The 10,893-nt window shown below is 43.7% G+C and overlaps 1 protein-coding gene across 1 annotated transcript; it reads left to right on the top strand.

Annotated features, from left to right (window-relative positions):
* Positions 1-709: 709 nt before the first annotated feature.
* On the top strand, positions 710-9,187 carry LOC119801504 (late cornified envelope protein 5A-like). The gene is made up of 3 exons (XM_038312140.1): positions 710-777; positions 886-1,086; positions 8,887-9,187. Exons 1-3 carry the CDS (start codon positions 710-712, stop codon positions 9,185-9,187), a joined length of 570 nt encoding a protein of 189 aa, XP_038168068.1.
* Positions 9,188-10,893: the final 1,706 nt, after the last annotated feature.

The following is a 10,893-nucleotide window of genomic DNA, read 5'->3' as shown; positions in this document are numbered from 1 at the left end:
CATCTGAACAGGCTCACGGGGGAGATAGCCTGTGAAGAAAATGCTTCCCCTAACTGCCAAAGAAGAATCTGGGCAACAGGGTTTCACTTGTACTTGGGAAAGAAAGAGAGCCCAGGTTCTGGAATCTGTTCCCACACTTCTCTGATAAGTAGGACACCACCAGGATGACATCGATCTTGTCACCCTTAGCCTGAGAAGGTATTCATTTGGATACTTCTGAGCTCTGCCTCCTAACAGGGGTTAGTAATCCCAAGGACATGGTTTAGGTATTTTCCACTCAGGGTCTGAGCTTACTTCTTCAGTGATATAGAAGGTGCTTTAAAATATCGACCTTAAACTAAAATCACCTTCGAGTAATGACTGCTCTTTCCTTTTACAACAAATTTGGATTTGAAGTAATCCAAATACTGGCATATGTGTGAGAAGTAAGGCCAGCAGACAGTTTCCAATGTCTATAAATATTCATCGAGTGCTTCTGGATGCCAGGTGACAATGAGAATCTCACTTGCATGGGTTTCTGAGGTTCTGAATTCAAGATGACCCGCTGTAACAGTGTGAGCATGTCACAAATGAAAGGACTGAAAATGGTTTGCTTTGGGTGCTTAGAGGTGAAATTTCTGGGGAAAGTCAAATGGGTCAGGTGGCCACAGTGTCCGGTGTCTGACATGTGTGTGATTCTCCCACAGCTCCTGAACACTCAGAGGCCAAGATGTCCTGCCAGCAGAGCCAGCAGCAGTGCCAGCCCCCTCCCAAGTGTGCCCCCAAATGCCCTCCCAAGTGCCAGACACCAAAGTGTCCCCCAAAGTGCCCTCCTAAGTGCCCCCCTAAGTGTCCTCCTGTCTCTTCCTGCTGCAGTCTGGGTTCTGGGGGCTGCTGTGGCTCCAGCTCTGGGGGCTGCTGTGGTTCCAGTTCTGGTGGCTGCTGTGGTTCCAGTTCTGGGGGCTGCTGCAGCTCTGGAGGTGGTGGCTGCTGCCTGAGCCACCACAGGCCCCGCAGATCTCTCCGTCGCAGACACCAGAGCTCTGGATGCTGTAGCAGCGGGGGCAGCAGTGGCTGCTGTGGCAGCAGCGGTGGCAGCAGCTGTGGCAGTAGCCAGCAGTCTGGGGGCTGCTGCTGACCTATACCATGAAGACCGCAAACATGCAGTGCAGGAGGAAGCCATGTTCAGAAGACAAGTCCACAATTCCTCCTCTCCTCTCCTTCTGTCTCCCAGGTCCTTGGCTGTGAGATGCTGAAAATCTGTATCAAGTTCTGAATTTGCACCAGTGATCTAATGTCTTCTTCAGTATTTTGTGATAATAAAGCTTTCCTTATTGAGTCTTCTAAAACTCTTGTTTATCTTGGCCTGAATCACCCTCACACGCTAGTTTCCACAACTGGGCTCAGTGGTGCCTTGAACTGGCTTGTATCTGTAGTGTGACATAATCAGTAATACGTTATGGGCCACTCTACAGAATAGAGGTCGTGAAGGGTCTGTCATCCTTCACGGTGATTATGTGGCCCCCATCCAGCAGTCAAGTTCAGTCCAGATTACTCTCCTTCTTTGGCTACCTGTGTGTTTTCTCTGTTATCACCAACTGTCCTCTGTATTTTGAAAGTAACTGTGGTGGTATTCTACCTCTTCACATGAAGTATAACTGGTCAAAATCAGCTCCTCTCTGTCATGGAAAGTTAGATAAGCCAAGTGCCCACTGCACAACGATGAAGGGACTTAAATACGAGAATAAACACAAAATATTCATAGAAGATCACGTATTGGGAAAACTTTAAATGTTGGAATTTTCAGCAACTTCTGTGAAATGATATTACGGTAACACGATGAAAACAGGTTCATGAAGTACATTAATTAATGCTAAAATTTTCTATGTATGACTGAACATAACCCATGCAGCAGAATGATAGTCTTTGCCATAAGCATATGTCAGTCATATCAGAATGTGGAATAAACTCTCTCAGCTCATCAACATATAAGCAAACAACCCAATTTAAAATGTAGAGGAGATTCATCTATACATTCATCCAAAAAAAAAAAAATGATCCATAGACACAGGTAAAACTGCCCAGTATGACTATTAGGCAAATAAAACCCATAATGAGATACAGCATCTGAGCTGAGTGTGGTCACAGAGAACACAACATAGCCTGACAGCTCCTATGGACTATGTGGGGGAACTGGTAACTCTGTGGATTGTTCAGAATGCCAATGACTTTGAATTCCCCTTTCCTCAAAAATTTAACAGAATTAACTATGAACCAACAAGTTCACACCTCCTCTATATTATCTGTCTGTTTTTGTACATGTGTATTTGTGTATGGATCTTTGGGTATATGTGTAGAACATATGCATTGAGACAGAGACTTACAGAGCTCTTTCTACACAGTGTTCACAGAAGCACTGTCTACAATAGCCAAGAGATAAAGGGCATTCAAATGTACATTCATTAACGATTGTATTTAAAATATGGTTCAAGTATGCCAAAGAATATGATCTAACCTTCAGAATGGCAGGTATGGTAGCTCAGGCTTATAATCACAAACAGGAGGATCACAAGTTCAAGGACACCCTGACTGCATAGCTGTTTCCTGACCAGCCTTGCCTACATGAGCAAAAACTTTTCTCAAAAAAAAAATTACAGAAATATATTGTAATGCCTGTGTGTCACTCTGGGTAGAGGTCACGCGCCGTTTGTACCTGAGCCGGGCAAGGCTCTGGAGATTCAAAGAACACACAAGAGACCTGGGTCATTTGAGAGGAGATCAGCCTAATGCCGTTTATTCAAGCTTAGGAAAAACCTTATATACTTAGCTGCTGCACAATGGACTAACCCCCCCACACCAGACAGGTGAGAAATTACCACACCCAAGATGGAGTAAACAATGCCCTACAGCTAACGGGGTGTGGGGGGGGGAGAGCACAGGAACAAACAGGATGTTTTGCAGGAAATTGCAACAAGATGTCTGGCCAGAAACTGTCCTCAAGATGAACCCTGAGAGAAAGAGTAGACCTGTGGGCCCTACAATATATGGGCATGTTACAGTATGAATGAAATATAAAGAGAGAATACAAATTAAAATACGTATTTGAAAAAGACAAACACTGTACCATTCTTCTGTTGGATTCCTGTGGGCAAGAGAGGAAATGCTGATTTCTAGAGGCCCGGGGAGAGGGCCTGTGGGGACATATTGATAAAAAAGTGTATTAATTCAGTTTTGTAAGATGATAAAACACCCGGTGTCACTATGCCTTGTATGCATTTATGAAACTGAAAAAGTAAATTTTAATAACAAAAAATACTTTAAATGAAGCATCTCAAAAAAGATTGCATTTTATTGCGTTTCAGAATTAAAACTGTATAAGTTGTTGAGATTTATGTGACATTTTACCCATTAGTCTAGAAACATGATAACTGTACAAAAAAAAGTGATAAGATTTTAGCCCGATTTCATCACATGTGCCAACAAAATAAAAAAATTTTGGCTTTGGCAGCAAACAAATAATATAACTTTTAATGCTGTTATGTGAATAGTAACTCAATTTTCTCTTATATTCAAAAGTAACTGCTTCATTGTTTTGATTGTTTATAGGTTAAAAGAGGGAAACAAAAAAACCTTATTTTTCGGTGGTGTTTCTGAAACTCAGAAAAACCATTTTTCAGATTGAATCGCTTCTGGTGAAAGCGCATCAGCTTTCCTGATACTCCGTGGGATGGAGAAATAGAGACAAATGAAAGACCAGCAAACAGTGTTTTCCTCTAAAGATGTTCACATTGACCTGATACCTAAGCACCAGAGTCCACAGTCAAGCCTCAGATTCCAATCTTTCTAAAGTAGGAGTGCCACTCACACATCCCCAGGCTCGCACGGGACAGCTGAGGCCTGGCTGTGTCCAGCAGAGAGGCAGAGGCATGGACGAGTTGGTATTACACATCCCCAGGCTCGCACGGGACAGCTGAGGCCTGGCTGTGTCCAGCAGAGAGGCAGAGGCATGGACGAGTTGGTATTACACATCCCCAGGCTCGCACGGGACAGCTGAGGACTGGCTGTGTCCAGCACAGAGGCAGAGGTATGGACGAGTTGGTATCTCAGCCCTGTCATCCTAGGAGCTGGAGTTTGGATTTGCGGTCCTGCCATTGTGGAAACCAGGAAGCGATTCCTAACCTCTCCTTGTTACTAAGCCCTTTGGAGCAACCTTACCAGGAGAACAAACGTCAGAGCTGGTGAGACAGTGGCAGATCGTCACGTGATGTGACATCACATATTTGACTCTGCCAGTCTCAGGACGGACATTGCTATGCAGTGACCTGAGTCAGAAGAAGTTGCTATTTATAATTTGAAACATCACTACTAATGTTCGTAGCATAGTTTAAAAGATTTAAAATAACCAATGTGAATTATCATTCTGGTTTTTAGACTTTTTTATGTGTGTGTGTGTGTGGGGGGGTGTGCCTGTATGTATTTATGTTTGGTTCAGGGGGGCCGCGCAAAGATGAGAACACCACCAAGTCTAACAAGCCAGAAGCAAACTATTCCAGAAACCTGATCCTAGGAAAACCAGAAGCAAACTTAAAAATAAAAAAATAAAAATAAAAATAAAACACCGTGGGGCACAGAAGCTTATCAGCTAGCTGAGTCCACAGCCAGAGATGGTGTTTGTTAGGCTGAGGCCTGGACTAGTTTCTGAACCCACCTTTTATAGTAAGGACACCAAGCATTAGGTCTGGGCAAAAGAATTTTTACAACCTTGCCCTGACGCTTGGGTTGGTCAACAGAGACCCTAAAGAGGGGAATGAGTGCTAATGTCAATAGGTAACTAGGCAGCCATCATGAAATATGTTTCAGAGGAGATTACAACGAAGGTCACTAATTGCAAGTAAAAAGATGTCTTTAGCAATTAGTCAGAAAGGGACTGCTAGTCATACTAGAAGGTTAATAAATTAGTATTAACTAGTTCTTAGGCTGAGAAGATAGCAGAAAGCTTTTCACACTATCTCAAGGTAAAACTCAGATACTGACTGCCATACTTTACCACCTCCATTGTCAGAGCTCATCAATTAAACCATGGTATTTGTCCACTGTCTCCTGGTACCTCCAGGTGTAAACTGGAGTCTTACGCCTCTCCTCTGATGGGGCCAGTTTTCCATAACAGAGACAGCGTCTATCCCAAAGGTCACATATCTCTGTCTCCTAAAGGTTAACTCAGTTCACATCTGTCGTTTATCAAGGATGGCCAGGACACTACTCTCAATTTGCAGGGAGAAGCTCTGGCCTTGTAAATAAAACAGCCAGGTGTAAAATGGCCTAAGCTGATGGAGGCTTCCCAGGCATCCAAGAAAATAGCTCCTGTGAATGACTTATCCATGATCCGCTGAGAAAGCTGCTGCTGATAATCTGTTCTCATTCTCCTAGACTTACAACTTTATATTTTTTATTTCTACATTTTTATTTTTGGAATCTACATTTTTATTTTCTTATTCTTGGACTCTTCATTTATCTGTTCTATACTCATGCCTGGTACCATGGCTATCAGAAGAGAGTGTTGAATTCCTGAAGTTATAGACTGTTAGGAGCCATTCAATATGGATGCTGAGAACTAAATTCAGTTTTTTTGCAAGAACGGAAAGTGCTCTTAACCAGTGAGCCATCTCTCCAGAAACAAGCAGCCTATCTTAAATAGTGAAAATGAAAGCATAAAACTTTGGTCAGGTTGTCAAAGAGTTCATTATTATCTCATGTGCATGGCATAGCACATGACCTATATCAAAACACAAAAGTGCGTGAGTGGTACTTCCAAGATGAGCAAAGGCGACAACATTGTGTTACAGTGAAAAGCATATTTGAACTTCAGAAAATAATGTGGCTCATGCCTGAACAACTGAAAGACAGATAGAAAATACTAAGTAAGTAAACAGAGATTAGACAGAAGCCATGACTCGCACTGGATTTTACATTTTTCCCCTAGGCAGTTTCCTTAGTCTACTTTCTATTGTTGTGATAAAACACTGGCCAAAATCAACTTGGGGAGGAAAGGGACCTATTTGCTTACATATTCTGGATCACAGTCCATTTGGGGAAGCCAAGGCACGAAGGTAGGAACTGAGGCAGAAACCATGGAGAAGCGCTGCTCACTGGCTCCCTTCCCCTGGCTTACCCAGTTTACTGTTTTATATACCCCAAGGTCACTTGGCCAGAGATGGTCCTGCCTAAGTGAGTTGTGCCTTTCCACACTAATCGTCAATTAAGGAAAGCCCACGGGCTTTTCTAAGGCCAGTCTTAGGAGATACATAGTCTCCATGGAGGTTCCCTCTTCAAAAGTGACTCAGGCTTGTATCAGCTGACAAAAACCCAACCAGCAGAGCAGGGCACAGTCCTTGGAAAGACTTTAGAAAAACCGAGTGTCAACAGTTTGAGTGTGGTCTTAATAATGAATCAAGGAATGACCACATGGTTGCAAGTCTGCTTAAGCTTTTCATGTTATAGTACAATGTTGTCGTCTACAAAGTTCATGATCAAGAACCACCAAGTCAAGAAAATCACCAAAACCACAATAATGTTTTAGTTGTTCACAGATTCATGTTGGTCCTCATTCATAACTGTCCTCAGATATTCCTGGCACTGGAAACAGCAATTTTCAGAGGGGGCTGAGTGTCAGGACATGAAGACAAATGCTTCTTCCAACAGTCATTTCTCCAGGTGAGTTCTCATCAGCAGAAAACAACAGAGAGGCTGTTTCAAAGCAGATTAAAAAAGAAAACCAACTGGTAGATTCACTGACTTTGGAAGGAACTATACTTTATTTCTTTGTATTCACTGTAGACATTAACCGTACAAAAGAGTGGGCTTCACTGTGAACTTTTCATATGGGATTGACGTAGGTCAATCATGTCTACCGCTCTTAAATTATTAGTTTAAATATCTATGTCTTCTTCCTCTACAGGTCATTTGTCAGAGAGCTACCATGTACAAATCTTCCCATCAGTCAGTTTTCCTTGTTTTTCATGTTCTTCATTTTTGGTGATACTCCATGGATTTCACAGCCCTTTTACATATAATTCTCATTGATGTTCCAATATTATAATTAAAGAGGGAAAACAAAATGTGGTAAATAGATTTCAAAATCCCATTTTGGCATAATTGTGCTGATCTGGGTACAGTGACGAGGATTTGGGCTGTTTGGGTCTCTACACTGTGTGACATACCTTCACAGAGTGACAATGTACAGGGACGAAAAACAGATGGAGACACTGGCAGGGGTCCTGTGGGGTGTGAGATTAAGGATGACAGGAATCTACTTCCTAGCTTCGTGCTTAAGTCATAGTCCAAGCTGAATGCAGCATCCATGAGCCCCATGAAGGAAGGTTGGTGAGAAACATTTGGTCATTGCCAGTCACAAGACTATGTGGGTGTTAAGAGGCAGGGCTACCATGCCCAGCTACTGTCTCACTCCTGGGGCAGAGCTTAGGATCAGAATAAAAGGGCTAAGGAGCAGATCACCTGCATTCATTCACCTCCTGAGGTTCCCAAGGATCTTGTGCTGCCTGTCATCTTGGTAAGGCTCCATTGCGGGCAGGAGCATGGACCGTACCAGAGGGAAGCTGTGAGGAGGGCTGGACGGGAGGATTAGCAAGACTCCAGAGCCAAGGAAACACACTGACAGAACACAGAAGGGAGGGGGAATGAAAGGTGGGTGGAAGGAGGTGGCCAAAGGGATTTTGAAGCTGTGGAAGGCAACAGAAGTAGCTGGGTACCTGCGACTTATGAATCTGTGAAGGACAATATGCCCACCAGTGGAATTTCAGGATGGGAACATGAGATACAGAGAGCTGTGGGCACTGATAGGCTGCTCTGCTAACACAATCCTGAGACAGCCTGGAAGGAAAGACTCACAGTGAGGGCAGGTCACCAAGGGATCTTTGGGCCTGGAAAACACCCACAGTCTTGGATCTGGAATTTGAACACAGGCTGCTCAGAATTTTTAAGATACAACAGCACAAGACTTGTTATGTCAGCAAGAGGTACTGAGATGAGTTCAGACTTGTGACCAGACCTGATTCTTATCTGAGGGAATAATGGATCAGTCGGGTCTTTTATTAAAGGGAGAAAGACCTAACTTTCAATCATCATTTTCCTCTATGACATCATTATCATCATCAGTTCAAGAAGCTTAGAGAATCAATGGAAATCCCATAAGAATCTCCATATCAACACAATAGCAGTAGATCAAGCCCAATGGCATTGTAAAAGATGTCCAAGAAAGAAATGCTAGGTAGAGGAGGGAATTATTCTGAATATGACTTCAGACTGTGAAATCTCTCAGCTTAAGACTTATAGGAAGAATGAGTTGATATTTTTTTTAAAGATGTATTTATTCATTATGTATACAGACAGTGTTCTTGCTGCATGTGTGCATACACGCCAGAAGAGGGCACCAGATCTCATCCTAGATGGTTGTGAGCCACCATGTGGTTGCTGGGAATTGAACTCAGGACCTCTGGAAGGGAAGTCAGTGCTCTTAACCTCTGAGCCATCTCTCCAGTCCTAAAACGAGCTTTTATAAAGAATGAGCACATCTTTTCTTTTATCAAAAGTTGCAAGATAACTTGCTTCTGCAGGCCAGTACTGCAAGGACCTTGGGGTTTACTAGAAATAAAACTGCTAAATCTGTTGTTTCTATGAATAATAGTGATGTTTAAAGGTGAATAAGCTGCTCCAGGATCCTGGGTCTGACGTGTGTGATTCTCCCACAGCTCCTGAGCATCCACCAGCTGAGATGTCCTGCCAGCAGAGCCAGCAGCAGTGCCAGCCCCCTCCCAAGTGCCCTCCCAAGTGCCCTCCCAAGTGTCAGACCCCAAAGTGTCCTCCTAAGTGCCCCCCTAAGTGTCCCCCTGTCTCTTCCTGCTGTGGTTCCAGTTCTGGGGGCTGCTGTGGCTCCAGCTCTGGGGGCTGCTGTGGTTCCAGCTCCGGGGGCTGCTGCAGCTCTGGAGGTGGTGGCTGCTGCCTGAGCCACCACAGGCCCCGCAGATCTTTCCGTCGCCATCGTCAGAGCTCTGGATGTTGTAGCAGTGGTGGCAGCAGTGGCTGCTGTGGCAGCAGCGGTGGCAGCAGCGGCTGCTGTGGCAGCAGCGGTGGCAGCAGCGGCTGCTGTGGCAGCAGCGGTGGCAGTAGCCAGCAGTCTGGGGGCTGCTGCTGACCTGAGTCTTTAATACTTCAGTCAAGCCGTGCAGAAAGAAGCCATGTTCAGAGATCTGCTGTGACATTTTGTTCTTCTCGCCTCTTGCTCCCCTCCGTATCCTGAGTTCTGAGATGCTGTAATCTTGTCGGAAGTTCTCAATGTCTTCCTCTGTTAAAGGGCCTGTCTTCTCTGTTACAAAATAATAAAGGTTTCTCTAACAATCTTCTCTCATTTCTTGATCATTTGACCACAAGCATCTTTCAGATTAGCTTTGCCAATCAAGGCTCAGTGTTACAGCATGGGTGTGGATTCATTTGGGTCCGTGGAAAAATGATTCAGAGGCACCTTTAGAATGAGTTTAGCCTTTCCCAGCTGCAGGGTGGATGCTTATCCTATAAGGAATAAACCAATTCCCCTTTGCCCAATTTTTATTGTTCTTTTATTGTTCTCCAATTTACATCTTAGCAATTAATTTCCATATTTTCAAAACATCCCAAAGATGTTCCTAAGGGACAATGCCAAGTGCAAATTCTCAATTAAGGAAATACTGTGGTTTTCTGGGGTTTTCCCACAACCAACTTTTTCATAGGCTTTGTATCCTTGGGAAACTATCACACAAGATTCACATATAGGGCAACAAAGAGAAACAAGGGGTAACCAAGAACCAAAAGATGGATGAGGGCTAGGTGCTAGCACTCTGGAGCCAGCCCAGGTGTAGCCCGTGGGAATGCTCTCACAGCTCAGTTGTTCAGAAGATGGCTCAGAGGCCTGAATCTGGGGACAGTAGCAGGTTAGCTCACAGGGTGTGGACAGTGACTCTTCAGCCACGCTTACTGCATACTGTGATGATCACTTTATCCACATATTGTCCTTTGGTGTCATTGTGCTTTTATGGGTACACATCTGTTTTTCCTGGCTTCTTATTTTTTACTCTATTGTGTTAACAATCACTGTGCAGCATTTCTAACAGCTGGTCTGATGTGAGAGCTCAGCAATGTGTAGAACATTCCACTGTGTGAAAACTACTAACAAGTCATGTGTCTATTAAATGGGAGACATTTGGCTACTTATTTAGTCAATAAGCTTTGATTCCAACCTCTCCTCCCTGTGAGAATTACCTAGATGCCTCACAGGACACATAGTGTCAAAGAACAACCATAAACCTCAGTAAAGAATTCAAGGAGTGGGGGTTGGAGAGATGGCTCAGCGGTTAAGAGCATTGCCTGCTCTTCCAAAAGTCCTGAGTTCAATTCCCAGCAACCACATGGTGGCTCACAACCATCTGTAATGAGGTCTGGTTCCCTCTTCTAGCCTTCAGGCATACGCGCAGACAGAATATTGTATACATAATAAAAATAAATAAATATTTAAAAAAAAGAATTCAAGGAGTTTAAAGAAGTCACAAAGATAAAGGTCAATGAACTTCAAGGAAATAAACGCCTGAGTGATGCCCAAAGAAACAGAAATAACGCTGATGCAAACTACAAAGACAATCTGGGATTTGAAAACTAATTCAAAACCGAGATTGAAACATTGAAGAGAACTCAAGCTGAAATGAAGACAGAATGGAGAAACCCTTTAGCCCCACCAGGAAACTCGAGGGAAAGCAGGGCAAACAGAATGAATCAAACAGATGGCAGAATCTTAGGATTCAGATACAAAGTAGACAGTCTAGATCAGCTGTTATCAACATGTGTGTCACAACTCCATGGGCAAACCTCTAG

This window comes from Arvicola amphibius, chromosome 14 (assembly GCF_903992535.2).
Source record: "Arvicola amphibius chromosome 14, mArvAmp1.2, whole genome shotgun sequence".
NCBI classification, from domain to species: domain Eukaryota; kingdom Metazoa; phylum Chordata; class Mammalia; order Rodentia; family Cricetidae; genus Arvicola; species Arvicola amphibius.
This window is presented reverse-complemented; position numbering and strand designations above follow the sequence as displayed.